The sequence below is a fragment of the Athene noctua genome, chromosome 4, assembly GCF_965140245.1.
Source record: "Athene noctua chromosome 4, bAthNoc1.hap1.1, whole genome shotgun sequence".
Taxonomy (NCBI): Eukaryota; Metazoa; Chordata; class Aves; order Strigiformes; family Strigidae; genus Athene; species Athene noctua.
In genome coordinates, this window is record NC_134040.1 from 68,074,859 (window position 1) to 68,093,076 (window position 18,218).

General features: G+C 36.3%; 1 protein-coding gene across 1 annotated transcript; it reads right to left on the bottom strand.

Moving 5' to 3' along the window:
- Positions 1 to 875: 875 nt before the first annotated feature.
- Positions 876 to 17,462, bottom strand: ASIC5 (acid sensing ion channel subunit family member 5). Its single transcript, XM_074904052.1, has 10 exons — positions 17,423 to 17,462; positions 13,572 to 13,878; positions 11,439 to 11,670; positions 10,193 to 10,312; positions 9,070 to 9,219; positions 8,352 to 8,499; positions 6,786 to 6,842; positions 4,529 to 4,697; positions 1,701 to 1,792; positions 876 to 1,075 (listed from the first exon to the last, which is right to left on the bottom strand). The coding sequence occupies exons 1-10, from the start codon at positions 17,460 to 17,462 to the stop codon at positions 876 to 878; spliced, it is 1,515 nt and encodes a 504-aa protein (XP_074760153.1).
- Positions 17,463 to 18,218: the final 756 nt, after the last annotated feature.

Here is an 18,218-nt window from a genome sequence, read left to right on the forward strand (position 1 = left end):
TCTATTTACACTACACTGCTACACCTCTTTGGAAGTTTATTTAATCACGAAAGTCATCTGTAAAAACATAAGACTCTAAACCACTATTGCTTCATAGGCCCACTCAGATGTAGGAAAGTGCAGAATTTTTTCTGAACACTTTTAAAGAAATAAACATTCAGGAAGCCTGATTTAGCACCAAAGCTGAAAAAGTTCTTACTGATTCTTAGTAAGACATAGATGAAGCCTTTAGTCTTTATTATCATCTCATGACATTAGATGCTGCATTTAGCCTATGTGTACCCACTTACCATCCACTCAGTGTGGAACTATAGTTCTCTATAGTAATTGGTAGATTAATGAGATTTATTTTTTTTGATGCATTTCAGATAATACACTGTAGAAGTTGATGTTATCCTAATTCTGATAGGCAAAGCTATGATATTCTTCATTGGAACATGTAACAGTGGTAACCTACTAGCAAAGGCTTTGTTGTTAATAAGGAATCTGCTTTTTCAGCAATGCTCTGTCTTTATGGTGGTTAAACCTGTGTGTTAATTTGACATGCGTATTACTTCTCACTCAAAATACAGAAGATAAAAGCTGGATCAGAAATGCTACATTACATTGTATGTCAGTACCACTTACTATGCTATTTAAAAAAAAAAAAAGGTGGTAATTTAAAATTTTAGGTGAAGATTACATTTTTCTTTACATGAGAAAGGAGACATTCTGAAGTTCATTTTCTTTAAGTTACTTAGCACAGTTAAATAGTTCTAGGCAATAAAAGAAGCAGGAAGAATAAAGAATGCAGGGAAGGGAGTAATGCAAAATACTACTGTCTCCTTTGCAACTTAAAGGGAAGGAAACAATTAGTTTTGTGCTTCTACAATCCACTAACACTCTTGTATCCCCTTCTTTTTTTCTTTGTGTGTTGGTTGGTTCTGGGATGGATTGTTCCACTGAGGCATTTCAGGAGCTTTCAATAGAAGAAAGATGCACATCCAGCAAAAGTTAGTAAAAATATACTCGAGCAGTTCTATGATTGTAATCATACTGGCACCACAAAACAATCCAAGCTGGCCACCTACATCAGCTGTAATAGAAGGAAATAAACATATGTCATCCTAAGCACTTGGTTTAGTCTAGCAAGCAGACAAAACCCTGCTGGGTTTAAGTGTTAAATAAATTCAATATATGTAATCCATCACTTTAAGAAAACAGAATTAATATTCTTAAGAATGTTTATTGGAGAAGACTAATGTGTTTCTTAAAATTCTAAATAAAGCAAGTACAACACAACACATCCTACTGTGAAGGAGAAATTTAAAATACTTTCTGCTTGTATGCCTTTTTAACTGTTTTCTTGCTTCTCCTCCCCATGTTCTCCTTCTCCCCTCCAAATCCCGTTAGCTTCACTATTCTTACAGTCCTGTGTGTGATACAGAAATGAATTAGTGCCAAACTTAACTGTTACTCTCAGCTGCTGTCCAAACTTCAGGTTCTTCAATGGAATGACAGGAAACAGTATCAAAGATGACCATGAGGCAGACATGATTATTATCATTATAATATAAAAGATACTGCTTTTTGTTTAGAAGCCCACATAGGCTATGACTTGGGAGGGGAGAGAATAAAAAACTGGGTTGGTTTGTGTGTGTGTTTTTTATTTTTAGATTAATTATTAATCAGCAATAAATAAATATTAAACATTCACTTACCAAGCAACTCGGATATAGTCAAGGCCTTCTGCTGCTGTGTTATTTTGTAGCTCAGATCATGATATTTAATGTCAATACGCACAAGGTTCTGCCTAATGACAAATACATACAATATTACTTGAGACCATCAGGAGTGCTGTTCATTTTTACCATCATTTATCAGCATGGACCAAGTTCAGAGAGAGTGATGGTGTCTTTTAAAGAACAATTAGATGAATGTTAGCAAAATTAATTAGATGACTGAAGGAAAAAAAAGGTGTCCTAATAACCATGGTTATAACAGGAGCTTATCAGAGGAGTGGATCTTCAGGCTATGTTTAAAAAGTAACTCTAGATCTGTACTGTGAGAGAGACTCATGCTTTCTAAGGGTCACAGATAAGCTTGGGTGGAAGTGTCAGACATCCTGACCTACAGTGGATACAGTGCTTGGAAGCGTAGTTTACCACTCTTGGTTATATGCAACTGCAAATTTAGTTAAATACGCTTATTTCAATTAGCATGTTTGTGCAGAAGAGCCCTTGCCCTATACTCAGATGTGTGGTTCTACCCTCTGCTAATAGTCTTGCTTACCTAATTATGTTCTTGCCTGCTGTAAAAGCAGAAGGGTAGGTAAATTTCAGTTGGAGCAAGACCTGCAGAATGATTCAGTGTGAGTAAAGACCTCATCTTTATGTTATCATGTCTACAGAGAGATTCTGCTTAACTCCTAAATAGAATATTAACATAATGGATGTGGGATAAAACAGACACAAAAACTGATTGCACACATAATGTTTTGACCTTTTAAGAACAAAAGTAGCTATTATTCTTCAGGAATGTGAAAAACTGCAGATTTTTGGGTTGACAGTAATAATGAGCTCATTAACAATATTCATGAAAACAGTGTTTGCTGTACAAAATAATCACTTCTATCTCTTTAGGTGATAATTCTAAATTTCAGGTAGCACTGAGTAATAAAAATAATCTTATTAATAAGACTTTCTACCATTGTCATGGAGTTGCTAGCAGAACTATCCAATAAATGTTTAACTTTTCCCTTCTTACATCTTCAGCAATCAATAGATCTCTACGTTGTATAGTTCAGAGTATGCACCCGTTAATATGTGGGTAGGATTCCTATTGGTTAAGGCTTGGTAACAGGGGAACGTTCTGTATTTTCACTTGCTTAATTGAATAATTACTGGGTTGTGCATGATGTTTACAGACAATAAAATAATCGACAAAGATAAAATGTCCTCAAAGGATTAATATCTTTAGCATATAACAACAGGTTTAATTTTCATAATCTTCATTGGGGACAGACTTTTTAACGTAGTGATAGAACAAGGGGTAATGGCTTTTAAACTAAAAGAGGGTTGATTCAGACTTAGATATAAGGAGAAAATTTTTTATGATGGGGGTGGTGAAACGCTGGAACAGGTTGCCCAGAGAGGTGGTAGATGCCCTACCCCTGGAAACATTCAAGGTCAGGCTGTATGGGGCTTTGAGCAACATAATCTAGTTAAAGATGTTCCTGCTCATTGCAGGGGGGGCTGGACTAGAAAACCTTTAAAGGTCCCTTCCAATCCAAACTATTCTATGATTCACATAGTTTCTTTTCACAAATAACCATATGCAAACATTGCAGACTGATGGCTTCAAGAGTGAGGAAACTGAAGTCACTGAAACATTTAATTAGCCAAATTTTCTCCAGTTCTTTATAAACATATTTTGTTGTGAATACCTTAAGTTCATGCAGCACCTGTCAATACTTACTTGTACTGCTGACATCTACGTCTGTGAGTAAGAGGCAATTCAGTCTATAAAACTGTTTAAAATGCTCTTTGATAACTAGATTATATCTTTCTGGCAAAAAATCTGGAAATCATTCTATTTTTGAATGTATAATGCTTGTGTTTGCAATGAAATCTGGCATCAATTTATTGTAACAGTAAGGCACATATGCTCTATTAAAGCATAAGCATACATGATATCTCTTCTATGAATTTAAAAGTATGCAGATGTCAGCTCAGTGCTACTACCGAGCAACACAGCTCTATGCATAAGTTCTACCACCACTTCCTGGATAAAAGGTGTAGACAATACTGTTGAGACATGTTTTCATGCTAGAAGGTCTCGTCTTTTGGTTATAGGCTTACTTTCTTTTGCTGTCTAGCATTTTCAGTCACACAGATAGGACCATGTTATTTCACTCTTCTGCTGCCTCATGAGAATTAATATTCTACCAAATATTTTCTAAATAACTTTTATAATATAAATGGTATTAGTGAATTATACTAACAATAGAAAGACTATTAAACTTGTGACTTTACTGCTGCAATAAAACCTAGCTCTTTAGTGCTTATGAAGCTTCCTTTGGGAAGGCGTTGAGAGAATAGAACAACTTTATGTAGCTTCTATTTAAATTGTTCATTGACTTCAGCTGTGGAAGGGTGAACATTTGTCTTCCCTATTGGATGGATTGACTATGTGGATTGTGGATAACCCTGCCCTTTCTTTATTCTTAATGGCAAAAGTGATAAAAACCCCCTTCATTATCAAAGATCAATGACACAGAAGGTAATTGAAAATGTTACTTTTTAATTGCAGTATCTATTTTATCTTATCCACAAGTCTCAGATGTATCTAAGTATATTTTTAATATATATGCATATGTATAAATGTTAACCAATTTTGTCTAAGAGATTATTTTATCTCACAGACAACATTATTAATACCATGCATAAGAATATTTTTAAAAGATCGTATTTACATCATATGTTCTTTAGTCTTATCAATTAAAGTAACCAATAATTTCTTTATTGGACAAGGTGTTAAGCAGGATTACCTGATGTATTCTGGGCTTTTCTTCAATTTTGCAGATAAGTATTTTATGGCTTTTTGTCCTCCAAAACTTGAATAGGTGACAGTGGTAGGGTAATCTGTTTCTTCACATGGGGCAGGGCACGTGGAATTGTGGGTTCCTACTGTACATAATCCTTTTATCTCTATATCATCTGAAATTTCAGGAGAGGGAATTTACATAATATTCCTTAAAAAGCACACTGTTTAAAAACTTTTTTAGAAACTTATGAAATTACTTTAAACTGACTTTGATAAATGTTTGTTATCCCAAGAAAAGCAGATACTTACTAGGTTTGAAGGAACAAATATGTATTTGTAACTGTTACTTGGCAAACTGGTGCACAGTAGTAGGAGTTGAGGGTTTTTTTGGTCACTTTTTCCAAAGAAATACTGCCTCTGTAAGTCTTTCTGCCTTCATTAGGACTTTATATGCTTATTTCTCATCCACAGTTAAACAGTAGGGTAACAGAAGATTTTTCCGTGTTCTTTGCTAGCTTTCTGATTACATATTTAGGTATATAATCCTTGGTCTTGATGCCTTGATGTCTGCCTAGCTGATTTCAGTGCATAGAAACAGCTTCCAGAGCAATGCCAGTTGTAGCTTGCTATCATCTGATAACTACGTAATAATCCTGGTAAGCTAAATTTGGTTTACCTTAACCCCTGCCTGCCATTTGGTGGTTGGGCTTTTGACAGCTAAAAGGGTTTTGGGACAGCTTTATTTCTTCAAATACCAAAGAGAAGTCATAAAATTCTGCAGGTGTCGCTGCTCATGAAAGTAGGGAGCCATTCCTCTGATGAAGTTCTAACAGAAAGAAATAGCCATAGAAATCTGGAAAACTGGAGAAAATTCATGTGGAAGAAAAATGGTAAGGCATAAATATTTCCTGAAGTATAAGCCATCACCTGAAGCCATCTGCTACTCTGAGATGAATACCATAACTTCCTGCTTCTGATGCTCTGTTTGTCCTGGTGGGTGGTGGTCATTGTGTCTGTTCCCTCTGCGTGTGGGCTTCTCACTTTTGCAAACCGCAGGGAAAGAGATCTCTCTGTTAGCTGAGGATTTGAGGTACTCTCCAGGGATGCTGCGGTTGTGGATTTCAGTCTGGATAGCTGGCCTTTAGAGTTCCCAAAATAAATGCTGTCACCAATAGTAGGTCCCACAGATACTGGAGGAGTGTGCTGTCATTTGAGGTTTTGTTACCAGATGTCTAACCTCTCCTGTGAAGACTTAGCCTTAGCACCTAACTTGGGGTCCTGGGGACCAGACGCCTACAAGCCAGGTTTACGATGCCAGTTTTTTCTGGGGTCCAGCTCTGAATCCTATCCATCCTTGATAGGAATTGGGGGTCATTTTTGTTTATTGCTCAGTGGTTTCTTTGAAACCTGGTCACAGAATATCCATTAAATAAAATATGTATTTACACCATGACAGGCTATCAAAGATCATGATTATATAAGAGTGTAGAATCTATTTCAAGAGCCCCAGAAAAAAGAAATAGTCATTATTTCATAGTAGTATAACATCAAGACAAGATCTACACACCTAATCAAAACAGAAATAAATCCCCACACAGCCCCCCCCCCCCCCCCCCCCCCAACTTCTTAATCTACTTGGTACCTTACTTCCTAACAGAATGGATGATTGACTCATGTTACGTAACAGAATCCAATACAATTAAAAACTATACTTCTCAGATTACCATTTACAGTATTTTCCAGAAAGTCAGTTGTAGTGACTTACAAATTTCATATCTACAGTGTGCAAATAATTTGCTTATGGAAATGAATTGCATTTGGAGCACTTTGAAAATATATAATTCATTTTACTTTTGAAAAGATAAAAAACTTGAAGTCCAATGATTTAGAATTATACTTTCTATCAGTTAACAAACCTGTTATTACTGTGTTGTTCACTTCTCTGACTCAAACAAAAAAAATACATTGTAGCTTGAAAGATGATAGATACCATGAAGAGACAAAAAAGCAAGCCAGAGGCTTGATATATGAAAACAGATTAATTGAATGTTTTTCCATTTTAAACCATTTCTGATTACTAAAATGATTTTTTTTTTTTTTTTTTTAAATTGGCATTAAATGCTCTGTCTGGACTCTATTTTCAGAATATTAATGAACTGGGGTATACTCTGTTTCAGCACTACTTTTAGTATTTTAATTGATAGATATTGTCTACTATTTGGAATTGGCTTGGAAAATATGAATATGAAGTTATTACTTACAGACTGCTGGATAAACACAGTTGTAAAACTTCAGCAAATCACATTCTATTCCATTTCCTTAAAAATAAACAACACACTTTAGGAACTTCAATTAATGATCTAACCCTTAGCTCTATTTGTACTAAACTGAAATGTAACGTCATCAAAGCCTGCTCACCCCTTCAAGTTTGTCATTATACATTGGAGAAATCAATTCAGTTGGGCACAGTGTGGTTACCAACAGCAAAAGGGGTACATAGTGAAAAGGGACAACAGATCAAACCAGGAGGCTTGCTGTTGGAGCAAACATCTTTATTATGTGTGCTAGCTAGAACTGCCTTTAAGGTTGTGGCTCACTCTGTGTTAGCCTGCTAAAGCCATGAATTTCTCTTTTTCCTAGTGGAAATGAAAAAACAAAGTAGGGTAGAAAAGATATATAATTACACCCCATGTGTTTCAGCAAAAGTTTTGAACTTCATGCAAGAGGTGTTTGGTGACCTAAGGTGTATGTGATAGCACCCTGAGCTAACAGCAAAACTTCCAGATTTCAGATGTCTCCGTTTCACCCTAATTCTTCCCTTGCATGGAAATATTACTCAGCAGTTTAGCACACAGTTAGAGAAGGTGTTTCCCTCTAGCTGTCAAAGTATAAAGCTCTTGCCTGGAGGATGGGAGATCTAGACTTAATTTCCTTCTCAAACCCCTTTCCATGAGAGTTTCCAGGATGTTGCCAAACTCCTTTCCAAAAGGTCAAACAAAGGCTAGAGATTACTCCCTTAGTGAAAACATTCTACCTTGCTTGGGGATACTTAAATATATTGATGCAGAAAGGATAGGTGTGACAGTGGCTTTCTTGCCCACTAATTGTGAAAAAAGAGCTGTGAGAGCAGAGATTTGGGTTCCAGCTCTTGCTTCAGAGCGAGGTGACAATATTATAATTATAATTACTTTTAATGCTGAAAAGGTGGGAGGGAGGAGAGTGATCAGGGCTCAGTGTTACTGCTTTACATTTCTAGAGTGATTGAGATGTCTGGATTCTTGAGGGGAATATTATAGCATACACCTGTACTCTGCATTTCAGGCTGATTAGATGGTTCCATGCAGCTTTTTGGTTTTTGCAGAGAACTCTTCTGGTGCCAGACCCTTTCCATGGTCCATGTGGGGGACCTCAGTTTTTGTCTTCAAGCAATCAGTTCTGCTGTGGCTGCTAAACACTTGTAAAGTAGGTTTTCTGTGGTACATGTGAAAATCTATGAAAATTTATGGATTTAGTACCAGCTCTTTAGGAAGTCAGGTTGAAGCCTACAGACTTGGCTGACAACCCTGAGGCATAATCTTTTCTTTCAATTTTTTTTGGTCTGTATCTTAAGAATAGCCAGTGACCCAGATGATAGGTCTAGAACTGACCAAATAAATATCTTGCTTGTTTTCTCTGAATTAAAAAAAAGATAAATTTATATAATTTTAATTAGACCCAGCTGTAGATATCCCTCAAGCATGTGCCCCATCTCCTTTGCTGTTCAATAACAGGTGAGGTGTCCTAGCAAGATGATCAGTGTATGATATGATGTTATTCCTGAGAAATACCTGGAAGAACGAATGGCAAACAGCCACACCAGTCCTGTATGTACCGGGCTTTGCATTCCTGCAAACATCCATTAGTACTATAAATCTTGTGGTACTGAAGCTTTATATCAGGCTTGCACTCTCCCCAGGGGTATTCTTGGATAATTGACTGTAGGGTAATAATAACAGAAGATTATATATATATTTTTTTTGTCTCTGTTTTAAATTTAGATATTTTCTCACATTTTCAAGTGCTGAAGGAAGCCTGTTGAGGACAGAAGCAGTAACATTGTGATTTAAATAGAGGCAATTACAGTTTGTGCTTTTGGGATTATAAAATCATCTCCTCTCTCACAGCAAAATTAGGGCTTGATCAGAGATCCTTGTGCAGAAGTGTAGTCCCCTCCACTTGGATTCTACCAGGAATTCAAGACAACCTTAATCATAACAGAATGTGTTCATGGGGAAATGCTGTGGTGTCCTTGTATCGTTATATGCCAGCAAGACTGTAAGATGTTAGGAAAGAAAGACTGACTAAAAGATACAGGTTATGAAGACCAGTGACACTCCTTCCAAAAATAGCAGCAACTTTCTTCATGTCTGGAGGAAATGTTCTTTTTAGAAGTCACTTTGGCATGATGAATATTTTAACTTAAAATATCTAATTCATTGTCACACTTCAGAAGATAATTAGAGACAGTAAACACCAGTATTTCCCCTTAATGGACAAAGTCCTTACCTTCAACTGGCGGATTGCAACCTGCGCGTGCATGCCGACTGGTGTTAATAAACCTAAACCATCAAAGCGTGGAAGCTCTTTGGGTGAATGGATAACAAAGGTTATACCAGCATCAGTATGACCAAGAGCAGGTTCATCAGTGAATTGTTCCTAATACAAAAAGAATTATTTAAAATAGTTTTGGCTTTGCTTGCCATCTGATGCTTTAGCTGTATTTAAATGGTACTATGCTTTTTTATTTGGTCTTGTATCTGTAGTCACATTTTTGACAATTTACAGAAAAGTATAGAAGCAAACTGACTTGGATTTCCTTTGTTGATTATCTCTGCTTTTTCTTCCAGGCATTATAAACTTTCAGGTCTTTTATTCCTTCTGTTATCTCCCAATTTCAAAAGCAAGTAGGCATAGATGAACATTTACTCATAAGTTGGATATTTATTCCTCTGCTTGCAACTACCTATCCCTTTTCAGCAAACTTTCCATTACTCTCTCCAGAACCTGCCACTCCTGTCTCATAATTCCTAGAGGAAAAAAAGTGAATGTTTACATCACTTACCACTCAATATTTTAGCTTTCTTCCCTGATCTCACAAGGTGTTATTCCCTCAGTTTTCTGATTTTTTGTTGGTCGAAGACAATTCTAATGTCAGAGACTATTTACAGTGCAGGGACCAGATCTTAGCTGTCATTGAGCACTTACAGCTTCTGCTGCTGCTGCTACTACTAAAATTCAGTACTACGAAGAATTGGCACCATATGATGTTTCCTACTGGGCTTTTTATTAAAATGAAATTATGTTACCCTGAAGTGCCTGCACAAATGACATGTTTCAGTTGTAAGTGAACTGTGTATGTATATAAATATGCTCACTCACAACTTTCAGAACCATTTCGCTGGGGACAGAGTCAATAATAATTCTGACTTTTTCAGTCTGCATTAGATCTTTCCTTTAAAGTTACCCTCTCACTCAGAAATAGTCTTGATATAGAATTTTGTGCATGAAATTCTGAAGGGCTGTGTAAAACCAACCAAACACAAAACTAAACCCAAAACAAAACACCTCTGCTTGTCTGTCTACAAGTTATTACACAATTTGTTGTTTATAATCTTTAAGATACCTGTACCTGTTGGACATCAAAAAGCAAATGTAAGCCTCTTCCAGACAAACTCACTCTTCTTGCTGGAAGATCATTGTGATTAAAAGTAAAGCAGTTTCCATATTCAGTGAAAACATGTTCAAAATCCTTCAATAAAGGAAAACAGGGAAGACTAAAATGAAAGAAAGAACACTTGAAGCTTCCTTAGTGAATTACAATTCAAGAGATGGATTACTGGGGTTGCTTTGGCTTTTTTTTCCCCAAAAGGCAGTGCTAAATATTACAATCAGAAAAGTGGTAACTGATGAATGTATTCAAAAGTATTTATTCCATTTCGATAGAAAATTAACTTTAAAGGACAAATTTCACATTGTTTATTAATACCTGAGTTGCTCAGAGTAATTTAATGAGGTCCTGTTGTTTTTCTATACTCATTACATTATATTGAAATTATACATTCAAAACCAACTTTTTTAATTCTTCCAGTAGATGTTTAGTGAAGACTGTTTCAAAACTAAATGTCGTGTTACATATGGAAGTACAATATTTGCATTTTTTTCCAAAGCCGCCTCAGCATTTAATATGACTGCATCTCATTGCTTTAGTTTTATTTATTAGCACTAGTGTCTTTCAGTTAAGAGAACTCTCCAATGCCTAATTTTAGAAGCTACCACATATCTATAGATTATTCTGAAAGAATATGCCTTTCATGTTCACATTTTCTATTTAAATTGGAAATTGCTTTATGGAAGAATCGACATTAAATGGGATGATCACATTCTTTGGCTGTTATCCAGAATTCCCAAAGATGGGCTATTTTCACCTCATTATTTAGAATTCCTCTGGACTCTGCATATAGTTACCCTGGCTGTCCATGTTCTTGACCTCAAGAACAAAACTACGTAATCATGTAAGGCAAAAAAATTCCATTCAAACTGACCTTCATTACAGGCTATTTATGGAAAAGGTTGTTAGATACAGCCTGGAGGTATGACAGCTTTCAAAGGCTGCTATCTGTGCTGAAGTGGCACAAGGCAGAGACCAGTTTAGACTGAAATCCCATTTTACAGCTCAGTTCAGCAGGCTGTATCTGCATTCAGTGGGAGAATCAGGGTCCTCAGTGTGATTTAGAGCAGGACTTTTTTCCTCCATTGTCTGACTGTAAAGGGAAAGCAGGGGGAGTAGCTGGCAAAGCTAGCCATCTCAAGTTGAGTGGTGAGAATATATCCCCTTCCCCTCCATGATACTCTTTTAGTAAAATAAGCATATTTACCTGCGGGTAACATGGCTTTCCAAAAAATTCACATTCAAGTAATGTGCTGCTGTTCAGATAAAACCCATTTTTCCTTGTAAAGTCTTTGATGCTGAAGTTCTGGTTCCCGAGAAGGAAATCATTTAGCTCTTGAGAATATTTATCTTCCACCGCAAGTTTCTGGAGAACTCCAGAAACGATGTTCCAAATGAAAAAAATTATTTTGAGGTTGCTTACTGCATGAGCTTGAAACCTGTCAGTGGGAAGGAGAAAGATTTCTGCAGAGTTATGGGACTGATCTCAAGGCTGCTCTTGCCAAATCTGACATGTTTTGTTGTCTGCTTGCAAACTGTAAGTGATTCTTGCCCACCACGCTGCACGTGGTTCTCTATGACATGAATAAACAAGTGTCTATTTCTAGGGAGGTATTTTCCATATTTGAACACAGAAAATGGACACCTCATGGCTATTTTGGTCAGTCATCTTGGAAACATTTCTGTTGTGTGTGGTTGTTTATTAGAAAAACCAAACCCAATCAAAAATCCCAAGTAGATGAACTGTCTGCATAAGCCAGCAACTAGGTTTGAATTGCATTTGCATGTGGGAAACCAGCTGGAAGAGCCGTTCCTTTAAAAAGATGCTGTCTTCTATCATTTAGAAAATTGATTTTGAAGTGCATTTGCAGTAATCTCATATACCTGCTTTACTAAGGCACTACACCCCAGTGTAGAGACAGTCTGCTTCCCCAAGAGCTCTGTGGCTGCTGACACAGTAGTATAAACCAAGGTGATCCTTACTTCTAGAATCCACTTGAAAAATCTCAAAAACATGATAAGGCATTAGAGGTACTTTCCTGATGTACAGCATTTAAGTCCTTTATTGAAGTAAATTAAAGGTTTACAGAACAGTTATAAGTTTGAAAAGAGAACAAACACAAATGAATACTCTTTAACAACACAAATGAATGTTCTTTAAAACTGTTATTTTATACAATCCTATTTTTAGAAATATATCAGTGTATGTGTAATCCTAATGCCCCAGCTTGAGGAAGATTAGTAAGAACAACTCTTCACAACTGAATTTGAGTCAAAAACTAAACACAAAGGTAGATCTGTGCCTCTTTGTCCTACCAACAAAAAAGCCTGGTTACTAAAAAGGGGAGGGAAGGATAAGCACAGCATGAACAACGTATAGATGTGGCAGCAAACTGTCTCTTAGGCGGACAACGACCATGCTCAGTAGCTATTTATTTACAACAGGCTGCTGCTGTAGTTACGAGAACTGAGGCATTTTTATAATAGACAGCCCTCTGTAATCAAGAGGGACTTCTATCTGCAGTGTATGTTGTACAGTATAGCCCAGGATGGCTTGATGCAGGGCGATGGGAAGGAGCCGTAGTGAGGCAGGATGGCTCCAGGTACTTGAGACTTGGACTTCTGGCTGATTCTACCAGTAAAACGTAGCAGATACGAAAACACAGTTCCTGAGGAAATGATGTGGGTAAACTTTCTCTATTTCTAAAACTGTTCCTAAATTCACATTTACATATTATATTACATTATTTTCAGAGTGGCTGCATCTGAATCTTTGCCTCTATCTTCACTACAGATTTCTACATTCGAAGTTTCTGTTTAGATACATGACTTCCAAACAAACCAAATGCTTTCTTCCTGTGTATCCTACTGATACCAGCTCAAACCATAAAGGCTGAGCACCTCTGAGGAAAAAAAAGTATCTACTTTGCCTAAGATTTCTACATTTCTATGGGGTTTCTATTTGAATCTCTCTATTTGCAAATCTTGTCTTTTTTTTTTGACTTGGATGTGACTGATGGCTGTCCTTAGTTACGCTGTAGAAGCAACACTCATACACAGAGCAATACCAGAGAAGTGTTTTTCTACTCCAATTTATGGTTCAAAACCTAAAAATCTGTAGTGCAATTGTTAATCTGAAGGAGGGGGGAGATTAGAAAAACAACTTCCCTGCCTTGATTTCCTCTGCTTTTAAATCTTATGTGGTGGTGTGGAAGGCGTGACCCTCAGAGCCATATTTTTCCTTGTTTTATCTGATTTGTTCAAGGAAGCTGTAGAACCTGACTGCTTTCAGATAAAGAGGTGTTGCCTCTCAAGAGCAAACAACAAACATAACTTTTACCTGTTCAAGTTGCAAAAAGTCACAGCAGGGAATTTGACGTTTTCCACATACTGAACTACCACTGTGGTTGTGGTTGGCCAGCTGAAGTAGTAAATGAAGCGACTGTAGATTTGCCAGACAACAACGGCAAGACAGCCTGCGATTACTGACAGCCACAGCACTCTGCGAGTCTTGCTCTGTGTTTGAACAATATTATGTACTCCATGAAATGAAGTAGATGAAGCAAACTCCTGATGATACTTCCTTCTGTTTTCCAAATGTGGCAGCAGCTTCTTTGTTAAGTACAATCGTATCTTTTCCAGTATTCCTTAATATGGAACAAAGTGAAAATATTTTCTTAAATTAGCATTTAAATGGCACTTAAGAAAGGAAATCACGTAATTTTGATATCAGAACAGTTGTAAAAGTTCTCTTTATTTGTAAATTCTTTCTTTAAGTAGTGAACTTTCTTCTGAGGATGGAAGAATTGTGTGCTAAGAGATGAGCTGAGTGCTGCCTGAGAGCAGACTTTATTTTGCAATATTTTAAGTACAAAAACTTTAAAGTACATCAGTATAAAAGAGTAGTTCCACTTCTGTGGAAAAGATTGGATTTTGACATACCTCAGTGATCTGAAACCACGGGTTGCTGTGAACCTACTGTGAAAAGCTAAGCATCTGATTTTTACAGAAACATCCCATTAAAGGCCTGGTCCTTCCTACTTGCCCTGAGAAATAAGGTAAAAAGGGAATGATATGGAATGATATGAAAGGGGATTTCACTCTTTCACTATTAAAAGTTTCTGGATAAAACTTGAAAGGTTACAAGTTCAAAAGGAAATCTATTCTTATTTTAGGTTTGTACTTGTCCGGTTCCATAACTTTGAAACATGAATGTTTTTAGTTTTCATTTACCCCATGTTTTCTACAACTTGATATTTTAAAAAAAACAAATCAAAACATTTTAAAATCTAAGTTTAAGATCTGTAACAATAGTTAATATAATTGATATCTGAAAATGTAATGGTTTTCTTATGCTTATTGCTGAATGATCTTTTGAGCATGGATTTGAACAGGATGTTCTCTCTCAAAACATTCAAGTGAGGGAAACTTAGTAAGACCTTTCCTGTATCTAGTCATAATTGGACTAGTCTCTTTTCAAAGTGCTTCATTTACAGATTATCTGCTCTTTTATTCCATCATTAATAAAGTCCATAAAAACAGTGAATCAAAGAAAGTTTGTGAGACAAATATTTAGGATCTAAAAATGTATTATTTAGATCAGTGTTTAACAGCAATTAAATGCTTCTCTACTTCTGTTTTTTAACAAAACAACAACAAAAAAAATAATAGTGTGGCATACGTGGTAGAAAGAGAATATACCCTTTATAAGACTGGTTTACTTGAGACTATTACAGTTGGGCAGAGGAAGAAAGGGATGAAAGAGTCATCTGTGAAAGCTATTGTGACTACACCAGCACTCTGGGATGTTGCTTTAGTCTCTGGACTGTGATAATGGAATCCCACATGGTGCTGGATTTCAAAATGTTTCTGAAGGGAAAGAATTTTCTTTATGTTGTTCTTTAAAGATCTATGTAAGAACTTTGATCTATACTGGTATAATTTACTGTGAGTCCTTTTTATCATCACACAGTTTTCTTCTGGAAAACTATTCAAAATTTTCTCTCTAGCTCTAGTGACTATTTGATCCCATTGCAAAGCTGTTCAGCCATGTATGTTCTTGTACACCACACCAAAATGGAGTGGATTTCTGGTTTTGCTGTAGGTTTCTCTCTCACCAGCACACATGTGGTGGGACAAGCACTTTGCATGCTCCCTGAATTAACAGCAGAACAAAGTAAATTCCTAGCATGTGTCTGCATCTGCTGCCCATAGACTCCAACTGGAGTCTAGAAGCAGATCAGACCCTTTTGTTTAGGGGAAGTTGTGTGTGTGTTTATTCCTCCTAAACACTGTGCTAGGTAAGGGAATGATAGCATATGCCTACATAAAAGTCCATTGCCATCAAAACCCACTAGTTAGCTTAATCAGCAGAAATGCAAGTTAGAATCTATGTAAATATGTAACTAAATAGTATTTCAGCTCTTGTGCGTAGCTACTACAGTAAGTATACTTGATGCTTTATCTGATTGCAAAAGTTTTGCTGTTAATGCATAAGATTATCTAACATCACACTGCTGCTTTCATTAGTCACTGGTGTAATTAGCACTTCTAGGTGAGTGTCTTTAAGAATCTTTCAGATTTCATTAGAAAATGCTATAATTAAAAAAAAAAGAAAAAGAAAAAAGGTTGTTAACTACATAGGGTCAAATGACAAATTTCTAGTATGAAATTTCTCACGTGCTGGATTGGAAAATAGTATGAAACGTGTAAATTGGGACTAGATATTTATTTTGGGGTTTGATCTTTTTATGTGGAATAGGTGCATTCCAGTGATGCATAATTAAACATAGAGTGTTTATTCCAGGTTTCAGTTAATGAATAGTAAAATAATACACCACAATAATAGATGGCTATGAGATTATAAATGATTAACCCTTCATCCTATGATGTGCAAAATTTAGGCTGTGTGTACCTGGACTAAGGTTATGTAATCAACACAGCTGAACTAGCTGTTAGATTATCCAAGCTGCTGCTAGATAGACAGTAAGTTCTTGCAAGACCTTAGATGTATTAGAGAATAGCATCTTGAGAGTGCTATGTTCTTTTAGTAGCAATACAAAGTACATTTAATGTAGGCACTACAATAAATAATATTTTTGTGAAAGATGTGAATAAACCCAATATTTATAGAAGAAACAAATAGCAAAGGATGCATAAGTAAAAAGGCAAGGAGGTAACTAAATGAGAGGAATCCAGGTTCAGGAGCAAACCACTTGTTTGGAGTCAAATATAAAACATGCGTGTAAAGAACTAGTAAGGTAGCTCATAAGTTCAGGATGGGCTGCAGATGCCTTGCCTCAGGAAACACTGAGTACTGGAGAAGCCCCAAGAACCATCATGGTTAGTCAGATAAACCTGATTTTCCAGTCCAGATTGTTAAAGAAGAAATTACTTCCCTGCATGTATAACCAGGGATACGTGGCCAGGGATATACTGTGGAAACTTATATAAAAACCTCAGAAATTCACAGTACCTTTAATGTTAACACTGAATTGAATATAAAGGGGTTTTAAACTTCAGTAAGGAGGTAACTGATCACAATCTGTAACTATTATTATAGGGAACTAATAGATAATAGTAATAGGCTCTTAGATCTAGTGGGAAAAAATATGTACAGGACCCATTGGAAGGACTGGAAGCTAAGATCTTGCATAGCAGAAATAAGGTACAACAGTTCTATTTTTGTATTCCCAGTGTTTAATTGTGATTGAATTTTTATTAATGAACATATTAAAAAAGATTGGCTTTTTAAAAGATGGCTCATCTTCAGCCAAAGCTCTTACCTGGAAGGAATTATTTCAGGAGGTTTGTATGTGGCCTCTCTGCAAGGGTTAGTTAATTTAGCTAGATTTGTGGTTTCCTCTTTGCCTTAATCTAAAAATCATTACAATATGGTATCATTCAGAGAAATAATTGCCTGGTTAAAACTGTGTTATCTTTATTCTAAATGCATAAAGGACCAATAGTTAGAGACTTTTCTTCACTTCTTATGTAAGGGTACAGGGGTTTTTTGACAAACATCTCTCCCTTCTTTATATCTTGAAAATGCCCACTACTGCTGGTTTTGGACAAGGTTGCAAGAGAAATGAGACAGATTTTCTCATTTTGGTTGTCAGTCCAGAAAAAAACCTACCAAAATTAAAAAAAAAAACCTCTTGGTACAGCACTCTAATATGTCTAGTCACATACCTTTAGCATCCGATTGAATGAATCTCCCAAGCTGCTCCATGAAGCTGTGCTTATTTCAGTAAGGAAGGAATGGATAATAAGCTGCTTATCACTGTGATCATTGCTAGGTAATGGCTTTTATAGAAAACTAAATGGGAGGTGATACTTGATGACACATAACACTGGGCAATTTACCTGCCTGGGTTGCTATGTTTTGCCTTTAAATAATGTGGTCTGCAACATAGAAGATTATTTTTATGACAGGATCAGATGTATGTATTTATATACATTTCAAGTACATGTTAGTAATAGTGCAAATGCAGGCTTGTCTTATATGTTGTATCACCTTGCAAATTTATTTTGTATTTTTTCCTTTTCTTTCAGAAAGACCAATTATCTTTACTAAAATACTGTGCTGTTCAGAACTGAATAGATTCTCTTTAAGTAGATATGGTGCCATTCCTGCTCTGGAGGGCAATAAATGTCTGCCACTAGGCTCCCACCAGCATCAGAATGCAGTGGAGCCACACTTTGAACAGCTGTCTTTATAACCAGCTCCAGATTTCATGTTCTGATGGGCTTTAGCAAAAATGAGCCGTTATTACTGTGAACTAACCCTGTGGGTAAGGATGAAAATGCATGCAGAATCAATCATTCCAGTAACTCCTTATGAAAAAGGACAGAGACTGCTTTTGTGTTAGATGTGTGGTATGACCTTGTTTGAAATTTGTTTCAGGGAAGGGACTGAGCATCTAATAAAAAGCAATAAAAAAATAGTAGAAAATTCAGACCCAGGATGTGCTTGATTAATGCCTTA